The following is a 27,873-nucleotide window of genomic DNA, read 5'->3' as shown; positions in this document are numbered from 1 at the left end:
ACGATATGGCTGATGTCTTTCATGCATTTTGAGGGGAGTGGGTAATTAGAGTGGTTATTAGATTTGATATCCAAGAGCGTTTTGGCTATTACAGCATTCCTATTTTCAGAGTCACTAAGAGTCCAAGAGACAAAAGCTACATTCTGCACATCCTTTCCACACTTTTGCGAAAATACTTCTCCTGTCCCATGCATACTGGTGTCTAGAGTAATGACACATTCTTTGCTCATACTAAAAGGTTTCAGTGTTGGTGCTTCAGCAATCTCTACTTTGATGAACTCAAAAGCACTTTGTTGTGCATTTGACTATTTAAATTTAAAAATGTTCCTGCTAAGTTCTCTAAGAGGCTTCATTTTATGGAAACATTTTTAATGAACTTTATATTGCCATAAAACAATTTTGGAAACAAAATGAGCTTTTCCTTGCTATCTGGAGCAGGTGCCTTGCTGATAGCATCCACTTAGGCATTTGTTAGCATGACCCATTCACCAAACAATGTATGACCTAAATAATACACAGAATTGCAAAACAACTTAAATTTGTTCTCTTTCAATGTTAACTGATTTTCTTCTAATACTGCACACTCTTCCCTTATCTGCTCGATATGGTCCTGTTCATATTTAAAATAAAAAAGAATATCATCTCATAAGCATTTTACGAATCTGGCCATCACCCTGACTAAATGGAACATTGCTCTTTTAAACTCAAATGTTACTCTTTTGAATTGGAACTGCCCCTACAATTTAAGAAAAGCAGTGAAGTGTTTTGAGTCTTTCGTTAATTTAATCTGAAGCCACAAGGCAGAAAATATATTGGCACCCTTTAGCATGCATACCACTTCATTTAAGTTAGGTAACAGCCATTCACCACTATACTGGCCTTCAATGTTCTAAGGTTGATGCACAATCTTAAACTGATTTCAGCCCTATGGGCAAGAACCATAGGTGATACCCCTTCACATAACTCCACTTCTCAAATGATACCTTTTGCTTTCATTCTTGTCTCTTATTTATGAGTCGACCTCTGAGCGTTTGTGTAACTGGTCTAGAATCCTTCCTATGGGAATTGCATTCCAGTTTACCCAATTTCTCTGTGAAAACCTACAAAAATTGCAAGGTTATCCAACTCTTCACAAGCATCTGAGACCAGTAAAGCTGTTGCCTTGCTTATAGCATACTATATTATTCCTAATTTCCATTGATCCTTCCACCAAAAGACATTCACATTTCTCCAGCTCATCCAGTCTCCATACAGACTCAAATTTCTCTAAGAAATACTTTTGTGTGATTATAGTCCACAATGAAACAGAATTCCCCATTAATTCCAAACCCATGTATTTACATTGCAGTTTTGAATAAACCTTACTTCAAGTTCCTTACAAATCTATTAACTAAGAAAACCATGCATTTGTCAGCCTCATTCTTCACACCATGGTTACACATACACCTTTCACACTTAGAATACCTTTCTTTACTCACATAAGACATTTTACTCTTTTGGCTAGGATTTCTTTTAAGCCTTTACACATATATGCAAAGTTTCACATATAACTACATTTCTTACATTCCTTCACTTTTGCGGGTTATTGTGGAAAGGAAGTCAAATGATTAGAACTACCACATCTAAAACATACCAATGACTTCTCCGATTTCCTTCCCAAGAGATTATAGCTCTTTCCACTGTGCCCAGCCAAATCCACCTCTTAGACTGTTCTAAAGATTTGGCAATCGTTATGGCATCCTATAGCTTTAGATCATTCATGACTCAAAGCTGCTCTTGAATTTACCTGCCTTTAACATGAACAATAATTTGATCTATACTAAGTTAACTTTGTTAGAGCTGTCAGATTAGGACGGTTTTCCCCCAAACATTTTTCTTTTACCCATTCTATTTTTACCAAATTCGTTTTTGTTGGCCTTAAGACTTTGTTATGTTAGGAAGATTTTAAAGCGCAGCATTTACCCAAGGGTGTCTTGGCGCTGACAGGAGGCAGAGGAATGCTGAGAGATTACAAGTTAAAAAAACAGGTCTTGAGGAGCATTCTAAAAGCCAGGAGAGAGGGTGCAGATCTGATGTGGAAAGGAAGGGCATTCCAGGGTTTAGAGGCTCCTACTTGGAAGCGACTACCTTCCCATCTACTTTTCTTAATCCTAGGTGGGGTGACGGTGTATGAACCCAAGGATCTGAGATTTTAGGAATATAACATGAGATTGAGGTTCTCAAAAAATTCTGGACCAATGCCATGAAGGGCCTTATAGTTGAGAAAGAGTGTTTTAAATTTAATGCGGTTTCCGACTGTCACCCAGTGTAATTCTTTTATGGCGGAAGTAGCAAACTAATATCTTGGCACATTTAGCAGGACTCTGGCAGCTGAATCTTGCAGCACCTGTCATTTGTTTAAAAGTTGTTTCTGCAAGTTGGAGTGTAGACCATTACAATAATCAATTCTAGATAGAATGAGTGATGAGACAACAGTTTGTTTTCTTTGCACTAATTGCTATATAGGGCAGAATCTTTCTGATGATTTTTAGCATATTATAAGAGGTGGATATGATAGTATTGACTTGTTTATTAAGATTAACATCAAGAATCACACTTAAGCTTTTGAGCTTAGAGGAGGGAACGGGGGTACACCGATTTCTTGTGGCCAGCAGTCAGGAGTTCAAAAGCAGGGGTCATTACCAAGGAGCATCACTTTAATCATTTCTTAGTTCAACTTAAGGCAATATCTGTCCACCCGGATGCAGATTTCCTTCATACATCTATAAAGCTGGACACTTGTGTTGATGGTCTTATTTGCTGCTGAGATCTTAATTTGAGTGAAAGACTTAAAGATTGAATCAATGGGGCAAGTTCTGCCACATAAAGAATGAATAGCGAGGGACTAAGAGAGTAGCCCTTTGGAACTCCACCCGGAAGAGAGAAGGGTTCGGATTGAAACTTGTCTAACATCACAGTATTTTCCTTGTTAGACAGCAATGATCTGAATATGCCTAAGGCTACTACTCTATTTACACTTTTGGTCTCAAGACGAAGACAAAGCATTAAGTGATCCACTGTGTCAAAGGCCGTCGATAGATCCAGCAGGATCAGAGCTAAATTCCCCCTGCAGTTAGTTGGACATTCATGATATTTTTGACAAGTTTGTCCAGAAGAGGAAGTCTGGAAATGGGTCTATAATTGGCCCGAGTATCAGGATTGAGATTGGCATTTTTAAGAAGTGGAAGAATACACACCTTTTTCCAGGTTGAAGGAAAAATTCCTGATTGGAATATGGCTTTGAAAATGTTAGCTAAACATTTAGCTGTGGGCTCATAAGTTTGTTTGAGCACTGGAAGAGGACAGGGATCGCTCTGGGATCGAGATTTGGATGCCATGATCAGATGTTCGACTTGCGCTATAGAAATAGGGCTAAGTTGAAAGTATCAGCCAAGAGGGTAGCATTTCCTGAGGTGTGATATGACACAGTGAGGTTGTTACCTACTGAAATTAAAGTATTTTAGATAAGCTCTACTTTATTCTTAAAAAGGAGGCATGATCATCACAAAAAAGATTTGGCTGCTTATACATCCTTTTTCTGCCGGGACTTTTGTTAGTTTATTAATCACTTTAAAAAGTTCCATAGAAGAGTTGTTAGACTGTTCTATTTGGTTCGGAAAATATTTTGGCTTTTCTTTGATCAGCAGATTTTAATATTTAGCATGGGCAGATTTATATAATAATCATTCTTGAGTTTCGGATTTATGCCTCCAACCATGTTCACTTTACCACTGCTAATCAGTGCTAAAGTGCTTGAGCTCTCTCCTGTAAACATGGTACAATTGACTTACACTTATAAGTCATTTGTAGAGTGATATACCATATAACAAGGGTCTGTAAATGAAATGCTACTAGTGGACCTGCAGCACGTATTGAGCAACCCAATTACATGGCCCCATAAAACATATTTTAGGTCTGCCATTGTAGCCTGAATGTTGTTTTAAACTGCCAATTCATCTTGCGAATATAACCCCCTAGCAAAGCCTTAAACCCCCCTTTTATTACACATGAGTCACTCCCACAGTAGGCCATAGGTAGCCCATAGGGCAGGGTGCATTGCAATTAAAAGGCTAGACATGTATTTTTAAGTTTTACATGCCCTCGTAGTGGAAATCTTTTAAATTCGTTTTTCACTAGTGTGAGGACTACCTCTACCATAGGACGAAATTGGTTTGTCTTATTACATTTCATAAGTGCTAAATTTTGATTGGGAACAGTTAAGCATTTCATTTGGTATCTGAGAAATTGTAATGAAAAATGCCCTTAAATTGTAAAGTTGGATTTTACGTTATAATGTTTAAAAAATGCCACTTTGAGGAAGTTGACATTTTCTATCACTAAACTATTTGGTGCCTGCAACCTCTGTTGGGCCACATGACTGGGTGTAGTTGGCAGTAGGACTATGTTTATCCTCCCAGGCAGCCACACAATAGAGGGATAAAGTGTGCCTGAATGGGCCATTGACTGGCTGAATGGTGGGGGGGGCAGAGCTGGGCACAGCCTGACTGGAAACTGTGCTCTTACTTCACACAAACGACTTATCACCATTGCATCGTCCCTGCACCAGCTTGGAGTCAGAACAGGGGAGTCAGTAAACTTCAAGCATTTCAAAGGGAATTCTCTAGAAAGTTCTACTACTTCAAAGTAGAGCCCCCTCGCGGCCATCGCACGCCAACACAATCTCAACATCATCTCCTACGCAGATGACACTCAACTGATCCTTTCACTCACCAATGACCCCAGCACCGCCAAAACTAACCTACACGAAGGAATGAAAGAAGTTGCCGAATGGATGAAACACAGCCGTCTGAAACTGAACTCAGATAAAACAGAAGTCCTCATCTTAGGTACCTCCCCCTCTGCATGGGATGACTCTTGGTGGCCGGAAGCCCTTGGAAAAGCACCCATCCCGACAGACCACGCACGGAACCTAGGTGTTATCCTGGATTCTTCACTTTCAATGAACAGACAAGTCAACGCCGTCTCCTCTTCCTGCTTCAACATTCTTCGCATGCTCAAAAAAACATTCCGCTGGATCCCCACCGAAACCAGAAAAACAGTCACCCATGCTCTGGTCACGAGCCGATTGGACTACGGAAACACCCTCTACGCAGGTACTACCGCTAAACTCCAGAAAAAACTCCAACGCATCCAGAACGCTTCAGCCAGGCTCATATTAGACATCCCGCGTAACGAACACATCTCTGGTCACCTGAAAAACCTCCACTGGCTACCCGTCAATAAGAGGATCACTTTCCGGCTTCTAACCCACGCACACAAAGCACTCTACGAAATCGGACCAGAATGCCTCAACTCACGACTGTCCTTCTACACCCCCTCCCGCCAACTACGATCTTCCAGCCAAGCCCTCGCCACTGTACCTCGTATCAACAAGACCACCATGGGAGGTAGATCCTTCTCTTACCTGGCAGCTAAAACTTGGAACTCACTTCCCACCTACCTTCGCCTTACCCAGAACCACCTAGCATTCAGAAAGCAACTTAAAACATGGCTATTTGACAAGTAATCCTCCTCCCCTCCCTAAGCACCTTGAGACCCTCTGGGTATGTAGTGCGCTATATAAATTTTTGACTTGACTTGACTTGCATTGGCACAGCCAATAGGTCTCACCATTGAGACCTTATAAGTGTTTAGCCATGCAGCACATTCTCCTGACATCAAAGTTTATGGCAAATCAATTATGATATACTGGCACTATTACTACCAGGCATTAATTTAAGTCCTTTGACAGTGTTGGCATGTGTATTTGTTCGAGAGGAAAGACCGGAACTAACTTGAAGAACAAGATGACACCCTGGGTGAGATAGTTGATCCTTTAGAAACAAGCAAATGGGAGTGACTATAAAGTACAGCAATAATAAACACCGGCTGGTCTCTGGGCGCACCGTTAAAAAAGCACAAGTTATCAGAAAGACAGCAAATGCACTGTCTAGACAAGGCCTAAAATTGTTCAATCCGTGACCACCACAAAGTAGTCAGGATGGCACTGTACAAAGAAGTTCAACCGACATCCAATCACCATTTCACCACAGCTCAGTTTGGATCTCATCAGTGGAGGTCACTGAACTGCGGCCCATAATTTCAAGACACAAGCCTCTACCAGCCCTGATTCAAAGTGATCACACCAAGGGGCAAGTGGGGCTCTCTGGCTGATGCAGGAGCAGCACAGCGTGGGCACAAGTCAATTCACACACAAGAGGGTGGTCTTTCATGTCCCTGCTCACACAGATTGGGAGCCAGTGTCACCTCGCTGGTGGAGGAGCCCCGCAGTTGCTGGCGTGGACTCATCCCAGTGACAAGCGTTTGTGGGAGGGCACCCCCATACAGCTAGTCAGTAAGGGCGCACTGTCTACTGTTTATGGAAGGGTATGAGTGAAGCCTTCCTGAGTGCACCATAGGAGATCTGTTACAGGGGGATGCTGGAGAATGAGTGGACGTGAGTGAGTGCCACCTCCAGGTCCCAGGAGGGTGAAACAGGTTATGTGTGGATGCAGAGTGCAGCCCATCGTAGGGTCAAAAGATGCACAGCCAGCACGTGGGATCCAGGGACATACAGGTAAGTCCAGTGCCAACTGGAGGCCCATGTGCACCTACCCCTGAGAACCATGTCAGGGCTGCCTTTTCACCTGCAGCAGTCTGCTATGCCATCTTTCAGCTGGTACAGAAGGCCCCTTGCCATGGGCACACACCTTGCACACCCCTGCCCCTTCTCTTCTCTTTTCAGGGACACGGACGTGACCCCCGCCAACGCACAAACCCCCAGGGAGCACCTGCTGCGAACCTTCTCACCCCAGCATGTCAAAAGATCACAAAGCTCACCCTAACCCACCCACTGCATTTCAAGCCCCCTTCCAATGGACCAGCGTCTGCTGGCTAAGCCACCGCCCCTCCAGGCGCACCATGTTGCTTCCGCCGTCCCTGGAAAGAAATGGGCCCGTCGCAACCCCCAACTCCCGGGCAGGCCCCTCACCTTCCCCGCCCGGACAGACCCTCTTCCACCCTCGAGTGCTCCATGGTAGGGCTCACCTTGCACCAGCCGCTTCATCTAGTTGCACTGCACCCACATGAAGTTCTTGCCCTCCTGGGACAGGAAGGGGGTCGCCAAGGAGAATCTGCAGCCGCTGCCGTGGGGTGACGTGCAGGGGGGAGGCGGTCTATTGAGGCGGTCTATTGAGGAGGCCGCAGCGCTCTATTGAGCGCCGCACTTCAGGGAGAGCCTCCAGAGTGTGAGGGTGCCACTAGCCATGGCTGCGGACTGGGTGGAGGGCGCCAGACGCTAGCATGGAGGCCGTGGATCGCTCGCGTTTCTACCACACACACACTGTGCAATCCCCTCCCCCTGCCTCATGCAACCACTGTGGACGTTGAATAAGATTTGAACTGTGAGCACCCCGGGCCGGGCCGGAACCCTCACCCAACCCTTGGTAACTAACCCCGCCTTCTTTCTTTCGAACACCCCACCTGCGCACAGCTCGAGACAACCCCCTATCTGGCCTGCCTTAATAACATGAGGGGCGGGAGACCGAGGCTCTGAGCCTGAAATCCGTCACGCGTCCCTAAGCCAATAGAAAAGTAAAACAAGCATTTGAATGCAATAGGACTCACATTTACACGAGACCGATTGCATTGGAAATGGGAGTGAGGGAGGAAAGGTACGAATGGGAGAAGGGGGGATAGGGCGGAGCTGAGAAGTCACAGACTGCGGGAGGGCGCGGGGGAGACAGGGAAGAAAATTGTGTTCGGAGTAAAGGGGCCAGTAGCCATGTCAGGATGCAAATGACGACATGGCCGTCATGAGGAGGGACTAACAAGCCTTAAACCAATCGGAAGGCAGCATTTAGGACCTAAGCCAATGAAGAAGATGGGCGGAGAGTGGCAGAGCTTCCACGCTATACTGAATACTGCATGCCTCGCAAAGCATGCAGCGCATGCGCTGCACCGCTAGGCTCAACCTAAAATGGAGACCCTCAGACCCACTCTTCAGTTCCCTTTCTGGACCTCGGAAGGATTCTCAGAGGACTGTCTGCTGCTGTGTCCTGCTGTGTACTCTACAAGACTGATTTGCTGCAGCTGGAAGGACTACTTTGCAGCCTGCAGCCTGCCCTGAACTATCAAAGGCTTGTATCGTAGGTCAGCCTGACTATGCAACAGATCCTGCTACGTTCGTCTCAGCAGCAGCAAATCCTGTACAGCATTCCTTTGGCAAACAGGTATCTGGCAGCATGGAACTCTCACTGGCTAAAGCCTCCAGATTCATCCCTGCTGCAGATTTTTGACTTCCAAAAGAAGATACTCAAGGCCTATGTACCGTCAAACCCATGGTGAAGGTATGGTGGTGGTCGGGGTATTATAACTACGGCAGTCGGACCACCATAGGACTGCTACAACCGGCAGGGATTTGAGATCCCTAGTGTGGCGCGGCGTTCTGAGGGCCACAAGTTACTTGTAAGTGCTGCTGCAGCACCGCAAGCATATTACGCGTTTCCTCACCGTCAGTGGTCTCATGGCGGTGCTCATGCCATTAAACTGCTGACGTTGAAGAAACTAAGGGGCTCTATAGGCCCCCTTTTGCCTCTGGGCCTGGAGATACATGAAGGGGGCACCACCTTTCCTGCATGGCATGTACAGCATAGTCCATGCTGTGCAGTAACGGGCTTTGGTGCTCCCACTGCAGTACCTTTCTAATAGGCAAAACCGTGGGACCGGCAAAGGATTGCCTACCAGATCTTGAGGAAACTCATAATCAGGCGAGTGGCCAGCGGTCGGGTTTGGCGGAGTGGAGCGGGAGCTAGCATGGCGGCAGACTCCCAAACTGCCAAACTTGTAATCAGGCCCTAAGTCCGAACATAGAAATCTTCACTGCAACTTCATCCAGTGGCTCCCCAACGACTATGCTCCCTCTTTGGACACAGCCTGCAGCCTTTCCCCACTGAACTTCACCTTCTCAGAACATTAAAAAAAAAAAAAAATCTTCTAAGTTTGAAGGTAAGTGTCAACCAACCAACTCCTGCGCCATCAATGTGCGCCATATTTGTCTAATTTGACCAGCTGCGGCTGCTGCAGGTAAGAGTGGTGGGGCCAGGTGAGCGGGGATTTCAAAAGACGACCACGAGGGAAACGTAATTATTTATTTAATTTTTCCTCGTAGTCGTCTCCCCACCGCCCCACCGCTCTAACCTGCAGCATCCGTGGCTGACTTTGACATCGTATTGCGCAACTATATGTCAATGGTTGGCTCTTTGATCTTTTAGGTGCTAGTTTTTACCTTAAACTTGAAAAATCCATAACTCCAGTTCTACTAATTGGATTTTTGTGGTTTTGGTGCCAAATTATTTATTACAATTTATTACATTTGTGTGAGATTTTTCTTGTGCGTGATTTCACTTCTGAACGGTTTTTGTACTGCATAAATACTTTATATATTGCTTCTAATTTAGTCCTGAATGCTTTTGTGCCAAGCCACCACAGGGTAAACTTTTTACTGGTGGCTCGATTTGTATATCGTCCAAATATTGTCAAGGACAAGAATAATATACCAAATTACTAAGCAATAAATGTCTACCTATACTGGAGGCTCCCTTATATCAATATTACCTTGCTATATACACATCAAGGGAAACAAGTAGTGCATAACTACTACGAGAGAGGTAAACTACTTGTGCGCGTCGTAAACCTCCCTTGCCTTACCATCAGCTGGGATGAATCCAGGCACCACAAAGATGGCAGCGACATTGACACACGCCACATAAAACGTAGCATGATGATGTGCACTACACACCATTGCCACCCCACAGCCACCCCACACAGAGCAACGTAGGCTTGCTTACAACAGGATCCCGCACTTAGAGAATGGAACCACAAGTGGCACAAATCATAAGATGCAGGGCAGTAATTTTCGCTAACGACTCCTCCATAAATTCATTAAATGTGTAACTTAACCACCTCTCCGCTTCCAGTGCAGGGCACCTTCAAGATTCCACATTGCACAATTCATCATAGAACTACATGCTTTAAATGCATTTGTTTCAACCACCAAATAATGCCTAGAGCAAATAACTAACACAAAAGATATAACACATACCTTGTGAGTCCATGCTTGTTTTATATCTTGTGAAAATTAAGGAGCATGGTGCATAACATATTAGTTACAAGATTTTATTTAAAATGGCAAAATCTCACTTCAGAATTAGAGGAATGGTAGTATATTGCCATTGCAAATGGGTTTTTCTATTGCATAAATTCTGCCTGTATTGAATGTCTTTATGACCACCCTTTTCTGCATGGGGAGAGTTTGTGGGCATTCCTGAATGAATCCACCAGCAAAGGTAGATGAGCCCTCATGAGCATGCATGTATCTAACAAACTTTTGTTGGTACTTTTGGCCTCTGCAAATCCTTTCAATTTTCAGGATTACAATGGAAAAAGAACACCCGGAAAATGTATGCCGGGTGTAAGTAAAACGGTGGGTGTCTTACAAAATCCAGAGAAGAAATCAAAGAAATGTTTGAATGTATTTTTGTGTCACGTTACCATAAATGAGAATATCCACCTATTGCATTTCCTTATTGCATCCGAGTACTTCTGGGGATCTTTAGCTGACATATATTACCCTGAACACTCCAGAAATTATTTGTGAATTCCTGAAAGGTGGAAAATTTACTACATGCCTAGGCAAACCCACTGTGAGTACATTTGTGAATATATCTGGAAATTGGCCTTCCATTTTTCTAAAGTCTGCAAAGAAGGACATTTTTTGGCCTCCAGCAATCCACAGAGGTCAGCTTCTAATACTGACCTTTAAGAAACTGACTGTCTACTTGAAGGGAAGGTTCAGACAATATAAAGAATGCAAAAGTGAATGATCATTCAGTAAATACCTACTGGTAGACCCTATATTAAATATAAAGCTATACAAAGGAGCTGAGCAGTTGCAGATGAGATCTGTGTGCAACTTGTAGATCACAGGTTTGTATCCCAGCAGGAGCGACTCTGCCATACGTTGCACTCAGGTTTAGTGACTTAAATTTGTATTGAGTGCTATTAAGTTAATTATTAGTTCCACCTGTTATTTATAGAACTACAAAAGCTATTATGAATATTTTAATATGAATCGTAAATCAAATCATAAATCATATGTTCTTGTATAGCGCCTTTCACCGTAAGGTCTCAAGGCGCTTGCTTTGGGAACCCGTCCTGGCCTTTCCCTGCAAGATTACCCCTACTGGGCATCCCCAAGGTGAAGACCAGGCATCCCATTGCGGTGGGGCCGTAGTGGAGATTAAGCAAGCTATTGTCCAGAGTTGCAGAGTGTGAACCCACGATTCAAGTAGGCACCAAGGCGAGAATTAAATAAATCAGACCTTCCTAGGGGTGAGGAATGGTTTTTTTGTGATTGCCTCTTGTATTTTTGGGTTACTTTTTATTATAAATTCAGTTTTTTCTCTCTTCCTTTTTTTATGTTGTCCTAACCAAAGCTCTTCTCTTACCCTGGCACCCTTTTGTGGATCATTCTGAGTAATAAAACACTCCCATGGACAGAAAGATCCCCATGGCGACAGCAGCTAATGCGGACTTTTATTTTTGGTTTGCCTTGTTTTTACAATGCATTTATTTTTAGGCACACTGCTACCTCTTCGTGCACTGAAGTGGCAGTAAAGGGAAGGCCATTCTTCTTCCCATCAAAAGTTAGACCTGGCATCCATGTGATAAACAACAGCTTCCGGGTTACCAGCAACTCCGAAAGACTGTTGGACTCAGGGTTGTGTTTCTAATGTACTGGATCTGGAACACTACTCACTTCAGTCCCAAATTCTTCAAAGAGAGGCTCATACTAGGAATCCATGTTTAATAACTTAAGCAAATTGACACAGTATAAATGGGATTCAATGTTAGCGATTAATTTGATGGAATTATGTAATAACCTGACTTGACTGTGTTCTTGACCATGACTTGCAGATGGAAATTTATTTTAATTGAGGTCAAAAAAATTGTGCATCATCTGGCATTTGTCATATCAGTTACTGAAAGAAATTGCCGCAATCAGAACAAGTTATGGAAGCTAAAAGAGTATTTAGCAACCCGGAAGCACTGGGAGTAAAGCTCAACATGTAAGTGCACACTGTAATATTAATGTAAAAAGTAATAAAATAAATGACTATGATAGACCCCTTACTTGGTGATCGAACCCACAATCGCTGCATTAATTGCTAAAGAGCTGCTCACCTTGCATGAAGCGCAGAGACCTCCGTGAAAGACTGGATGCTGTACATCTGTCTCAAAGCAACCACAGCCAAGACAGATTTCTGCAAAATACAAACACTGGTCTGAGTCACTGAAATACAGGACCTCTCCCTCCTTAGCCTTAATGGCTCTGAGGGTGCCAACATTTCTCTAGCATGCCATTTTGTCTATGTCTATGACAACTGTTTTAGGCCTTCTTCTGCTCCCCAAAAACTGATTGCTTGCAGAACAGCACACTACTTCCTAAAGGAAACGTTGACAGATCCTTACAGAATACTATGAAACCAAATCACCTCACTTAATATAGTTGGGCTGTGTAACAAATCATTGCCTCTTTAAAATTGCCTATATTGAACAATTCCTCAGATAGAATGATCTTTATAACACAATAACCTTTTTTACAATTAAATTTTGCACCAGTGCCTTGTAAAAGGATGAAGGATTACATTAATTTAATTTGATTGAATGCAATCCTATGTAACATAATGTAATACAACATAATTATCAATACAATAATTACCGTTGGTTTGGGTTATGGTTAAATCATTATTGGTAGGAATTACGTTTTATGATTTATGTTAGAGTTTTTGTTACAATTATTTTCAAATATTACTTTCAAGTAATCTAATTTAGTTTAATTCAATTAAAGAAATTCAGTAATGACTGTCAGAGTCAAGTGTAGAATTATGCTTAAGGTAAATATTTTGTACTTTATACAAATTTGAGTTTAATATAATGTAATTAACGAAAACACCATGTGTACTTTTAGATTAGATAGGTTTACAATCACAATCTAAGCCAAAGCCAAATTTACTTATTTTAAGTTCTACAATATTCAAATTGGTGTAAGTAAAATTAAAAAAATTGCACATTTTGGGTGAAGAACTGTGCAATGACTTAATGAATAAAAGAAGACTTATTTATTATTCATAGTAAGGAGAATGGTTATGGTTAGGCATAGGAAGTAGTGAAAATGTAATGCCAAAACATGAAGACGTAATGCTATGGAGACTGGCCTGAACACTTGCAACACACACTTGATCAACAACAAGCCTGCAAGTCAACCAGTGCTGTTTCAAAAAAACATTCCATAAGGTGTGAATTACATAAAAGGTGATGGGAGGAGTGCTTGTGATTTGCCTAACCACGGGCAATCTCTCTGGGTAGCATCCCAACTCATCGTTCTTTTGCTCACTATGCCACCTCAGTTTGGATCCAGCCATGTGCAAATCAGCCTTGACCCTCCTCCTCATGGGTATAGTCCAGTCCGAACTGTTGAGCCAGGCCCAGTTTCACTCTCATAAGTGTTCTTCAGCAAGGTATAGCTTGCTTCCAGTGGCACAGTGAGCACAGGACCCACATCTGGGCATACTCTTGTCACTTAAAGCAGTACGTCAAATAGACAAAAGGTGTTGACATGGATGTTTGTAATTTGTCAAACCACTGGCATTCACTCGGGTTAGCATCACAACCCATCATTATTTTGCTCACCATGCCACCTCAGATTGGACCCAGCCATAAGCAAATCAGATACCTCATGGGAACAGTACAGCCTGAACTGCTTCCTTAATCTTTTTGCCGCTGCACGAATTTGGCTGCGGCGCGGACGGGGCTAGGGAGTGGTCGTCGCGCTCCCTTACTCATGACGGCTCCACGCCATCATGAGTCACGCCCACTCACTAATTTGCCTCGCCAGCACAGCCGGGGAATTAGTGCCGCGTGGGCGAGCGGCAGTTGCATGACGGCTCCACGCCGTCATGAGCACACACTGCTCGCAGCTCATGACGGCGTGGACCCGTCATGAGCATGGAAAGGGTTAAACCCAGAACAAATCCAATTGTGTCAGCCACAACCCAATATTATCACACAAGACAAAATAGTCAATGCACCCCATAAAATGTAAGGTACAGGCAGGATGGGAAACCATCACTTTATTCTATAGCGTAATCTAATTCATGCATGAGCAGAATAAATATATTGTGGTAGATGTGTTGCACAGATATACCATCCCCCAGAGAACTTCCTGAAAAAATTCTTGGACACTAACCTTCAATAGACCGTCGATTGGAGTTCACTTCATGTGCAATACCTGCTACAAGACACAACAGACAAAGCTGTTATTTACCTTTATGGTATGCTAAGGCTTGAGGCAGCATATTTATTGTGTTAAATCATGAACCATGAAGTAGGACGTTATGACTGATTATTGTTGGCTTTCTCAAGCTCTAGCCCAACACACGCAAGTGGCAGGCAACTTTGGCACAATCAGACCCTAGGATCTGAGGACCAATTACAGAATTGCATACCAGACAATGAATACCCCACCAAATTCAAAATAAAAAAACAGTTGTGTGACAAAATATAGAGAACCTGTAATAAAAGGTGGATTCTTCCAACCATCAATGTTTTCTCTTACGCTGACAACACACAGCTAGCTAATTTTCTCCCACACAGACAAGACAGCTAGTACCCAGATCAAGTTTAATGCCTGCATGCCTGAAATTGCCCACGGAATGAAGGCCAACTGTCAGAAGTTGAACACCGACAAGACAGAAATTGTGATTTTCTGGAAGAGCACTTAACCAATGGAATGCACCTGGTGGCCAACAGAGCTAGGACCCACACCCACCGCCCACACTAAGTACCTCGGGGTCGTCATCTACAGCAACTTCGACATGCCTGCCCAACTCATGCTTCCATAACCTGAAGATGCTGAGGAAGGTTTTGGAAACGGCTCCAATCAGGACACGGAAAACCATCAGGCATATCCTCGTCACAAGCAAGCAGGATTATGGGAATGCCCTCTATGCCGGAATCAGCAGAAAACTCACCAATGTTTGCAGCCCATTTGTAACTCGGTGGGCAGAATCTCCCTTAACCTGCCTCTCTGCACCAACATCACACCACACTTGGTGGAGCTGTACATCCTCCCTATGAACAAAATGAGCACAATTCAAACTCCTCACCTACACTCTCAAGGTACTACATAACACTTTCCCCGCATGCCTCCATAATCACATCTGCTTTCAATTCTTGGAATCCAACCTTCCTATGCACCACTCCCAATCGGCTTTTCACTCACAACACAGACTGAAACTGAGTTGCTGGAAATCTTGTAGTCCCAAAAATGTCCTTAGATCACAGGCACAATGCCGTACGCATTCTTTTAGATCTAGCAGCGGCCTTTGATACTGTCCCCTCACGACATCCTACTACAACGCTTACTTAACTCTGGTGTCAGGGGAGTGTCCTTAGACTGGCTGACATAATTTCTTTCTGAGTGAGAGAAATCAGTCTAGACAAAACCTACTTTCTCCAAGACCAAACTTCTGAAATGTGGGAAAGACCGACATGGATTGGCTGTCGGAAACCGACATCATAATCCCATTGGTGGAAACGCTGTTCCGAAGGGATTATGGTGCAGTTCTGACTGACCAACAACAACAGCTGTCATCCTAGTGCAGTGGTCGAAGTTTAAACCCACCATGTCGGACGGAAAGCCTCCGACCAGTGGTCTCATATGCCGACCACACTTAGTTGGCCATTTCCTATGAGGGTAACTTAGAGTCCTGCAACGATTCCTTCTCAAAGTACATAAAGCAGTCTTAGGTTGGCTCAAAGAAAGCCAACTACATTTCAACCCACATAAAACAGAAATCATACTGTTAGGATCTAATCCTTATCTGGGTTGGGCCAGTGCATTCCTAAGACTGTCCTATCCCTCCTATGCCCATTTTGTCAGCGAGAAACCTAGGAGTCACCTTCGATAATGACCTTTCTTTTAAGATCCAGATCAATTCATTTGCCAGAAACTGTATGTGGATCCTCAAGGCTCTCAGAAAATTCCTTCCCCATCGTTCTTGGGAGGCCTACAAAATGGTAGTTAGAGCCATGACTGGACTACGCAAACACCTTATACTTGGGTTTACCCACATACCTAATCCGCCGACTGCAAGTGTTTCAAAATTCGGCAGCCCCTTCTTTTCAAACTGCGAAAAGGCCCCCCACTTCACATTTCCTTGACACTCTGCACTGGCTACCAGTCAGGGTAAGAATTACCTTTAAAGATCTCACCCTAGCACACCGGGCCTTGCACAATGTTGGACCCGGTTATCTGAACAAAAAAATCAAAGAGTACCAACCTAGCAGAAACCTACATTCCAGCAAGGCTCCCATTATAGCAATCCCCCGCTTCAAAAAATCCAGACGCGGTGGGCTCTCCTTCCTAATTTGCGCACCTCATTCAGCTCAGAAGCATAGAATCTGAATCTGCATTCTGCAAAGCCCTAAAAATTTACCTGTTCACCCAATATTCCGCCGTCTTCTCGTTTTACTTGCCATACTTTTGTCGGCAGCGATGTACGCGCTATACAAATCACGTTATTCATTTATTCACAATCCTTCCAGAAACCTCTGTTCATCCAGATTCCTAATTTCACACATCCCACGCATACAAACAGATCCAGCAGTTAAGCCTTCTCCTACAACGCTCCTAAAGCATAAAATGACCTGCTGTGACACATAAGAGACTCCTCCTCACTTCTTGAATTTCACAAGAAGCTAAAGACCTGGCTTTTCGAGGAGTTATACTATCCCATTGTTGAGGCTAGCATACTCTCTTGAGTCAGTGCCCTACATAACATAACATACCATAACCTAGCATAAAATAACATAACATAGCATAACGTAATATAACATACAAACTAATAAAAATAAACAACAGTAGTAAAAATATTACACCAATATAAAAAGAAACTATTCCCAATCCAAAGTAAGCAAAAGCAGGTAAAGTGTTGGACTTCCTTGAGAGATTAGATTCTCAATTATCACTCCAATCTAAACAACAGTAGGGACATTGTTTGACTTGGAGGATTAGATTTACAGCTCCCACTCCAGTCTAAGCACAGTAGGGAAAGTGCTAGACTTCGGAAAGGCTACGTATACGACTCCAGCTGAAAATCATCTTCTGATGAACATTTTAATAACACTAGGAAATTATTAAACCATATTTAAAATAAACATATATACCATAAAACTTTAAATAAAATTTCAATCTGAATAAAAAATACAAAATACATGAGTAACATTTTAAAATATATTTAAATAAAATGTAATTTATGTTATGTTAAGGCCGTACTTTTAGAGCGCACGGCTACCCCAAGGGGTGTCCCGGCGCTTTGGCAAAGAGACCTGAAACTTAAAAACACAGAGGCAGCAGCACTACAGTCACAGTGATTACGTGGAAAAGAGCATGGTCTTCAGCTCTTTCCTGAAAGCTAGGAGACTCTTAGCTTTGCGGAGGGAGAGAGGGAGCCCGTTTCAAAGGCGAGCTGCCACATGTTGGAAGGACCGTCCTCCCATCCGAACTGGTTTAGCAATAGGCACCTCCATTTTAGCCAAATCGGCTGACCGCAACGTCCTCCGCGGCACATAGAAAGCGGTACGCTTCCAGATATAATTAGGACCGACAGAATGAAGGGCTTTGAAGGCCAGCGTAAGGATTTTAAATCTGATTCTTTTGGAAATAGGTAGCCAGTGCAGCCTAGTTAGAAGCAGTTGGGCGCTGGCTCTCCTTGGCAGGCCAAATATGGCTCTGGCCGCCGAGTTTTGGACAATTTGCAGTCTAGCCAGGAGGTACTTGGGCAGACCAGCAAAAAGTGCATTAGCGTAATCTAACCGAGACCCTACTAGCACCTGGACTACCGTCTTCCGATACTGTAGGGAGAGCAAAGGAAGAAACTTCCTCAGCATCTTCAGGATGCCGAAGCCTTTCCCTGATATCCCCATGATAAGGGGGCGGAAGGAGAGGTCATCATCAAATACCACTCCAAGATTTTTCACTTGGGAAGATGATTCCTCAGGGGGAACATGTCCTGAGGCCATCAGGACTTCCAGCCCGGATCGGGGGCACAGCCAAAGAAGAGCAACTCAGACTTATCCGAGTTGCATTTCAGGCTGTGCCGCTGAAACCACGCAAAGACTGCACTCAGACAGTCTTTGATCCTGTCGCCGTCAAAAGCCTCTCCTTTGCTGCATGTAAACAGGAGCTGGGTGTCATCAGCGTATGAGATGACCCGGGCCCCATAAGCCTCCGCTACCAACGCCAGAGGGGCCATATAGATGTTAAAGATGGTGGGGCTCAGAATGGACCCTTGAGGAACCCCAACCTCTAGCGATGGCATTTCAGCGGAGAACGGTGGAGCCCAGATCACCTGTCGGCGGTCCGATAAAAAGGATTGAAACCAATCCAACACCGTCCCCCGCAGTCCGATCTCCCTGAGTCTTAAAAGGAGACCAGCATGAGGGACGGTGTCGAAAGCCACCGACAAATCCAGCATGACTAACATAGCCTTTCCCCCTAGATCGAGCGTCTCCCTGATGGCGTCGGTCACCTCCACGAGGGCTGTCTCCGTGCTATAATTAGCACGGAAACCGGATTGAGAGTCATGGAGAATGTTGTTATTCTCAATAAAGGTGGTAAGTGTATACTGAACATGCTTCTCAACCACCTTCGCCAGAGCAGGGAGAAGGGAGATCGGTCTATAGTTAGCCAGCAGCAAAGGATCTAACAGAGATTTTTTGATCAGCGGCAGAATGAGTGCGTGTTTCCATTCCTGAGGCACCACTCCGGAGCTCAAAGACAGATTGAGCAGGGGGTTCAACAAGCTGTTTACTGCCGATGCCACCCTGCCCAAGCACTTTGCTGGACAAGCATCCAGGGGTGAGCCAGATTGAAGCCGAGACAGTAGCTCCAGCGACGTTGCACAAGACAACTGCGGAAAGACCGATAGTGTGGGTCCAGGCTCTGCCTCTAAGGATGGTACTGGCCGATTGCTACCGAAGTCATCGGCAACCAAGGAAGAGTCCACGGGAGGAAAGGAGTCCTGAATGATTTTAATTTTTGTGACAAAAAAAGTCGGCAAGCTGCCTGATCCACTCTTCCGTATGAGAGTGTGAGAGGGCACCTGCGGCAGGATCAACAAACTCTTTAACAATTCTAAAGAGTTCCCTACTCATGTTGTCCGCCCGATCTATCCTGTGCTCAAGATATTCCTTTTTAGCTTCGGAAATATGTTTATGGTACTGTTTTATGGCATCACGGTACTTTATTTTCTCCACTGGGTCGTATTTACGATGCCAGAGTCTTTCTGCCTTTTTACAGTCTTGGCGCATTTTACATAGTGTGGAGGTAAACCAAGGAGCAGAATCATGACAGGGAGCAGTTCTAGTTGGCTTCACTGGGGCTAGCTCCTCAAATCTTGTTTGCAGCCATTTCTGAACCAAAGTCAGATCAGTATCTAAGTTCCCTGTAAATTTGCACGGGTGTTGACAGAGCGCCTCCGATAGCATGTCTGCTGTCACTAAATGGAACGCTCTGGACTGACGAGTCACCTCCTTCTGTGTTCTTTGACTAGTCCTAGTCTCATATGAGATAACAAACTTTATTAAAAAATGGTCAGACCAAAGGACTGGGAGCGGCGAGGACACCTCGATCGGCACCGTAGAAAAGATTAAGTCTAACGTGTGTCCTTTAACGTGGGTAGGACTATCAATAAAAGGGGCAAGCCACAGCAGTGCAGTAATATACCGCAGCTTAGACGCATTGGCGTCTGATATCGAGTCCATGTGTAAATTTAAATCGCCCAGCAGCATACAGTGTGCTGATCGAATGCAGGGTACGGAGAGAGCCGCCTGCAAGTCTTCAATGAAGGAGCCAATTGGCCCGGGTGGTCTATACACAAGAATCCCTGTGCATGTCAGAGAAGCCGAGAGACTAATTGTAAAGCCTAGAGCTTCACATCTTGCGATGTTCTCCACAGGAAAAGAGGAACATCCCAAGGCCTTGTCCACTATCAGGGCAACTCCTCCTCCTCTACCCCCAATTCTGTCTTCCCTTAAGATGGTATAATTAGACGGAAGGGCACAGGCAACATCCGGTTCAGAACCTGCCCCCAACCAAGTCTCAGTTAGGAATAGATATGATATATTGGAGTCTGCAAGCAAGTTCCAGATGTCCGTAGAGTGGCAAGCCAGGGACCTGGTGTTCAAAAGAGCACAGTGATAGTGCTGGGTGGGAGATGGAAGAACAGGAGTTGGCGAAGCCGTTGGGCGCCAACCGCACGAAGGACAGCCTTTCCCCAGAAGACGTTCTCCGGGAAAGAGACATTTACAACCCAGAGGACAAGCGGGGAGGGATATTAAAGCATCCGCGCTGTAGGTAAACACCCCGGAAGGTAGTGAACGACACATACCTTAGGACCAATGGTGCGCCCCTGCTGGAGGAGAGCCGTAGCCCAGAGTCCCGCCTAGTACGCCTCCGAGACGCTGACAAGCGCAGACGGGCAGGACTCTGGCACGACTCAGGCGCAGGGAAGGCGCGACCGCTGCGCGTCACCGCTGCGCTCTGCAAGCGAGCATTAAATAGCGTCGTCTCGCCGTCCCAGGTCACCTGGACGCTCCAAGGTGGCGCTCGCGCTTCTAGCCCAAGCCAAGATGGCGCTGACAACCACAACCTCCCAGTAACCCGGACCCGCCAAACAGCGTTGGTGATTCCACAAATTACAGTGCAGGTGAGGGGCAGCCCACAGTTAAGACCAGGGGAGAAGGCAGAAATTAAAAATAAAATTAAATCCAAAACGGGGATTTTTACAAATTTGCACTAAGTAGACGAGCGCGCGACCAGCGCGACCAGCAGCAAGGCGCCGAGTAATTCTCGGCCTCAGGAACCCAAACAGGCTCACCTCCCAACCAGCTCGCCTTAAATAGCGTCGTCTCGGCGTCCAAGGTCACCTGGACGCTCCAAGATGGCGCTCGCGCTTCTGGCCCAAGCCAAGATGGCGCTGACAACCACAACCTCCCAGTAACCCGGACCCGCCAAACAGCGGTGGTGATTCCACAAATTACAGTGCAGGTGAGGGGCAGCCCACAGTTAAGACCAGGGGAGAAGGCAGAAATTAAAAATAAAATTAAATCCAAAACGGGGATTTTTTAAAATTTGCACTAAGTAGAAGAGCGTGCGACCAGCGCGACCAGCAGCAAGGCGCCGAGTAATTCTCGGCCTCAGGAACCCAAACAGGCTCACCTCCCAACCAGCTCGCCTTTAATAGCGTCGTCTCAGCGTCCCAGGTCACCTGGACGCTCCAAGATGGCGCTCGCGCTTCTAGCCCAAGCCAAGATGGCGCTGACAACCACAACCTCCCAGTAACCCGGACCCGCCAAACAGCGGTGGTGATTCCACAAATTACAGTGCAGGTGAGGGGCAGCCCACAGTTAAGACCAGGGGAGAAGGCAGAAATTTAAAATAAAATTAAATCCAAAACGGGGATTTTTAAAAATTTGCACTAAGTAGACGAGCGCGCGACCAGCGCGACCAGCAGCAAGGCGCCGAGTAATTCTCGGCCTCAGGAACCCAAACAGGCTCACCTCCCAACCAGCTCGCCTTAAATAGCGTCGTCTCGGCGTCCCAGGTCACCTGGACGCTCCAAGATGGCGCTCGCGCTTCTAGCCCAAGCCAAGATGTCGCTGACAACCACAACCTCCCAGTAACCCGGACCCGCCAAACAGCGGTGGTGATTCCACAAATTACAGTGCAGGTGAGGGGCAGCCCACAGTTAAGACCAGGGGAGAAGGCAGAAATTAAAAATAAAATTAAATCCAAAACGGGGATTTTTTAAAATTTGCACTAAGTAGACGAGCACGCGACCAGCGCAACCAGCAGCAAGGCGCCGAGTAATTCTCGGCCTCAGGAACCCAAACTTAAACTTAAACTTATTCCTTACTACTAAAAAATAAAAATACTAAATATGTAGCTTAAAATATGAATAAAACAATAATAACATGAAAATACTAATTGAAAAAAAGACTAAAAGAATAAATAAAAGTACAATGTACAAATATTATAATTAGAAAACATGTTTCAATCAAGTAATAATTCGGGTAAAAAAGATTGTTTATATAATAATCAATAACAAATTACAGACGTACATAATTTATCCTCAAATTAGTATACTATTTGAGTAACAAAACTGTATTTAGAAACAATTATAAATACTTATAAATTAAATAACAGTTTTACACAAACTACATAATGAATAACAATGTAATATGTATTTACAATTAAAATCAATTAATATCTAAAATGAATATATTATAATTTAATTAACTTCTCAACCTATTCTCTTACAAACCCAACAACTTTCTAGCACACTGTAAATTAGTAATTAAATTAAAAAATAAATGACATTTTAAATTAGAAACTACATTAAATAAATTATAAAAAAGCATACTAATAATAATAACACCTAAATGCAATATACTAAAATATATTATTTTACTTAAATACTATACTTATTACAGCTATTTTAACAATATTCTATACAATGAAACAATATTCTTGCCTTTGATATCCTGTTTCTCAATATGTTTTGTAAGGACAATATTTTTGACACAATATTTATGTCACACAATATTTTTGAATCAATATTTGTCATTCTCCCTAAAACAAAAACACAGGCACTGCATCTGCTGAAAGACACAAGAGGAAACAGCAACAAAATGCACTTAAACAAGACCATGAATCACAAAGCAACCACAATGTATCCAACCAATCTATGGTTAAAACAAAAATGTTCCCTTTGGTAATATTTCGAAATTTTGTATTTACAGATTACTGTGTTGGTTTTTAACTCTCTTGAGGAAGGTGGTGCACAAAGCTGAATTCACCGAAACGCGTCGACAACAAACTTCTGTGGTTTTATGATTATTTGCTTTTCCTGTTTTAATGTTATGTTGAAGATTGATATCATGTCCTGCTAAGCACAGGACTTCAGTGTGTGTTAGCTAACTATTGATAACATATGAGATGTTATGAAATGATGAGCAAAGAAAAAATCTTTCCTTGATAAACTGTACATATCCCCATAGCACAGGGATTTGTATAATTGGAAATTTGTTTCAGGGGAAGCAGGTTGCTTCTTTTGAGTTCTTACAGAGGAAATATAAGTTAGCTTGAATCGATTTTTTTAAATATCTTCAGTTACGTAGTTTTTTTGAACAAACAAAATAACCCAAAAACATATTTTACTAGAGAGAGCAGAAATCGTAGCAGCAATCAAATTAAGATCTGAAATGGGACCTTTGTATCAGATATTTATGGATAAAGCGGAGGATGACCTTGAGGGTTGAGAGGTAAAATTGGCGAAATAGACTTGGGATAGAGCGTATTAATTTTGAGAGAATTATTGAGTTAGCTACGAATGTTTTATTTAATGGCCCCCTAAAGAGTCAACATTTTATGTCAATTCTTGATTTGTATTATACGCCGGAGAAAATTGCCAAATGGAAATCTCGAAGGGGGGATAGGTGTAATCGCTGTGGGCTATATGCTGCAGATGCATCCCATATGATTTTTTACTGTCCTAAATTGTCTCAGTTTATTAAGGATGTAGAGCATTTTTTGATTCAGGTTTTGGGTATTCCACAGCAGTTATCGGCAGAGTTGGTGATTTTGGGCCGACAAGAAAAAGTGGCTTACTCTCGATCTGCGGCGGAGGAAGGATTTATATTTATCTGTATGTCTATTTTTCGTTTATGTATTACGTCTCAATGGCTCGATGCTGAACCACCAATCTTTATCAAATGTCAATCTAGATTATTGTCTATATATTATTTGGAGACCGCAGCTTATAAAACTAAGGGTATGAGAAGAAAAACTCAGGGGTTGAAATTATGGTCTCCTATCGCTAATTGGATATGAATTTAAGAGGTTACGGTATGATGAAATAATGTCCCCGCTTTATTTTGTTTTATATGTTTTTTTTTGTATAAGATGTTTATTATCTGATATTGTAAAACTGAATGATGTGTCTTTGATTTCTCATATTTATTTACTGTTTTTGTACTGTGTGTTACCTGTTTGCTGATAGAAATTTCATTTAAAAAAAAGATAAACTAAACATATAATGTTTTTTTAAAGAAATCTTTTTAATAAACAAATATAGAATGTACATTTGGGGTTGTGAGGCTGAATATCTCTACTGAACAAAGTGCCTCTTTGTGGTTCTACTTATATCTGTATGGTGAGTGAATGTTGGAATATGATAGAGATGATTTTTAACTAGATGAAAAGGCCCATGAAATATATATCATGAGTTTAGTTGATTCACTGTGAAAACTCCTAAACGAAATAATACCAAGGGAACATTTTTGTTTTAACCTTGTGACTTACTCAGTTCCCTTTTGGTTGAAGGGTTACTCTCTATTTCTTATACTCCAACCAATCTATGACCATCATGACCAGCAGACTTAACGCGATGACAGAGACCACAAGCCCTATCAAACCCTTAATCCAAAACAAGAGAAATTATGAAATTGTGAAGACCCTACAGACTAATGCCCATAAACATCACCAGACTTTACCACATTTCCAATGCCCAAATCTAGACACAACATCATAAAATATACTTACAGTAAATCAAGCACTATAGGCACAACTAAACTCCAGGCATCAAGGCAGAGAAAACATTAAATGGCACCAACCAAGGCCCCATCAAACTTTGCTGTCATATAGCTACACATAGCAGGCATACATAACAGAACCAGAAAACAAAAATTGTAAAAAGCACTATGCAATATCACACAACAAACACCAGTCTTATGTTTCAAAGGTCAGCCACAATATACAAAAACAGGGCACAGCACCACATGTAGGCAACTGAGGTTGGTCAAACATTGACATAGGTATCAATAAACTCTTAAACCATCAATGCAGATACCAGAGACACATGAAATACATATATAAAATCACACAGTAAATATCAGAGGGTCTACCATGCAGCAGAAGGCTAAAAAAAGTAGCAAAAACTGCTTATGAGGTAACTGTGTATTCCTCAGAACCATGGTGCAGTATGTAGTACAAACAACAAGGGTTCTTACAGATTTATTTAAGACCACACATGGTTTCTTATGGCAGGCTAAACAATCCTAACATAATGATAAATTATTCAATAACAACAGCTTTAAGCCCATAGGACACAATCAACAACTTCATTTAAATCCAACTAGAGCCAGTATACAATTAAGGTGCTCCCTAGAAAGAAAATGAAACAAAGTGTGCATCCTTTAAAAGATTTAAAAGATCCTCCGAATAAAGAACTGACTTTAAAAATGTTCTGCCTTTAGCTCAAAACATTAATAAGTTACGCGAACTTAAGGCCTTATTACAAGTTTAGTAGTCCACAGGCCCACCACCACACTGGCAGGAGGACCACCAAGCCTGTTGTGCACCCGCATGCCAGATTATGCGTGTAATCCAGGGCGGGCAGATGGTGCTGCAGAGGATAAGGCTCATAGGAGAGCATTAACAGCAGACCGCCGCCATAACAGTGCCTGCTGCACGTTCCTGCAAGGTGTGGCCACACCGTGCAGGAATAAGGGTGCAATTCCAGGGGGCACAACATGTGCCCCTTGCATGCACCCTGAGGCCCAGATCTGGCCGGGAACCCTATCAGGGCCCCTTTTCCTGCATGTCTGCCACCCTTTTCATGGCCGGCTCACCGTCATGAAAAGGGCGTTGCATATGTAGGTGATAATATGTTCGGCGTTGTCAGCATTGAGACTGCCAGCATATTGAGGTTGGTTACAGACCGCCGCGCAGCTGGATGCTTGATCTCGTGGAGGTCCGACTACCCCACAGAATACTGCAGGTGGACCCGCAGTGGTGGCATAGGTCGGACCACCACCACAAGTAGGTGGTCCTGAGGACCACCGTACACGTATTAAGTGCCATAAACTGTACAAATTTGATCACTATTATACATTCAAGACAAATGTTGATCCATACCATTGTCCTTTTATGAACACTTACTATATCATAATACAGAGTTGACACTATTATTTACCATGTCAATTGAAATATTGTTCATGCACTGCACTGTAGCTTTTCTTTTTCCTTCTATTGAGCACCTTAATTGTTTACTGTTTCTTGTTATTTACAAACTAGCTGTACCCGGCCACGCTTTGCTGTGGCTCAGTCTGGTTAAATGGAAGAGAAAGAAAAGAGTAAGCGCACATTTCTAATATGTTTAATTTCACAATGCTTGTAGGTATACAATGTGTTTTTGTCCAACTCCTCCCTCCACCCACTTCCCAGTGTGCCATCCTGACACCAACTGTCCATCCTAATCTATTTAGACTATTGTCTCTTTGCGTCCTTTCTTAATGTTGCAAAGTGAACCAACTCCTTCCCCTCCCTCCTTCCACTTTCCGGTCTGCCATCCTAACACCAACTGTCCATCCTAATATATGTGGACTATTGTCTATATACGTCCCTTGTATTTGTTGCGCAGCAACGAAATTAATAGGGTCTGTTTGACCTTTCGATTAAAAACACGCGCGTATTGGACACGCGCGTATTCGAATCCAACGTTGTGTATATATAAACATGCGCTAATGTTGCAAAGTGAACCAACTCCTCCCCCTCCCTCCACCGACTTCCCGGCCTACCATCCTGACACCAACTGTCCATCCTAATATATGTAGACTATTGTCTCTTTGCGTCCTTTCTTAATGTTGTCAAGTGAACCAACTCCTCCCCTCTCCCTCCAGCCACTTCCCGGTATTCCATCCTGACACCAGCTGTCCATCCTAGTATATGTAGACTATTGTCTCTTTGAGTCTATTGTAGTTGTTGCGCAGCAACCCAATCGATAGGGTCTGTTCGTCCTTTAGATTAAAAACACGCGTGTATTTGACATGCACGTATTCATATCCAATCTTGTGTATATATAAACATGTGCTTATTCGAATTAAACGTTGTGTCAAAATTTCAAATCAATCGATGAAGAACTATCGTAGATGTAAGTTTTTTTTCAAATGCACATTGACATTTTTATGTGTCTGTTTGTGCTTTCGATTAAAAACATGCGCGTATTCGACACGCGCATATTCAAATCCAACGTTGTGTATATAAAAACATGCGCATATTCGAATGCAACGTTGTCTCAAAATTTCATAGCAATCGGTGAAGAACTTTTGAAGATTTGAGATTTTGAATAAACGAACAGTTACAATTTTATTTATATATATTAAGTTGTTGGTTGTCCCTTTTGGACTAAAAGCTGTTGTTTTGTAGTGATCTATAATTTCCTGAGGATTAGATTAGCCTCAGATAAGAAAACAAGTGGGTGCTTAAGAATCCATGTTGTTTGTACCAAAAAAGAAGTTGCAGCATTAAGCAGCAGGCATGACAGGGCCTACTAAAATGAGACCCAAACATCAAACATAGTCATGGGCATGGTGCATAAAGCCACCTCTAAATCAGAACATCTAAGAAAGCACACCCCACTCAATAAGCCAAACACAAACTGGCATGGCAGACACAACATGCTACATCAAACCCTACTCCAAAATCCAGACACAGCATTGAATGCCAAAAAGCATGAGTTCTTTTGTCTCTTTCCTGCCTGAACCTGATAAACTCCATCATATTGCTGGGTTTTGTGCAGCATTATCAGATCCAGCAGTAAAGAATCCATGTATGTTTCTTGTAAAAAGTTTCACATCTCATATTTTTTC

General features: G+C 43.2%; 1 protein-coding gene across 1 annotated transcript in view; it reads right to left on the bottom strand.

The window, feature by feature from the left end:
* Window positions 1-27,873, bottom strand: part of DNMT3L (DNA methyltransferase 3 like) — a 232,553-nt gene that overhangs the window by 155,550 nt on the left and 49,130 nt on the right. The window contains exons 3-4 of the mRNA XM_086958467.1: window positions 14,348-14,392; window positions 12,283-12,362 (exon numbers count right to left, since the gene is read on the bottom strand). Coding sequence (XP_086814593.1) covers window positions 12,283-12,362; window positions 14,348-14,392 — 125 coding nt within the window. The remainder of the gene's footprint in view (window positions 1-12,282; window positions 12,363-14,347; window positions 14,393-27,873) is intronic.

Source organism: Lissotriton vulgaris, chromosome 2_1 (assembly GCF_964263255.1).
Source record: "Lissotriton vulgaris chromosome 2_1, aLisVul1.2, whole genome shotgun sequence".
Lineage (NCBI taxonomy): Eukaryota > Metazoa > Chordata > Amphibia > Caudata > Salamandridae > Lissotriton > Lissotriton vulgaris.
The sequence above is the reverse complement of the archived record's forward strand: the minus strand, read 5'-3'. Positions and strand labels throughout refer to the sequence as shown.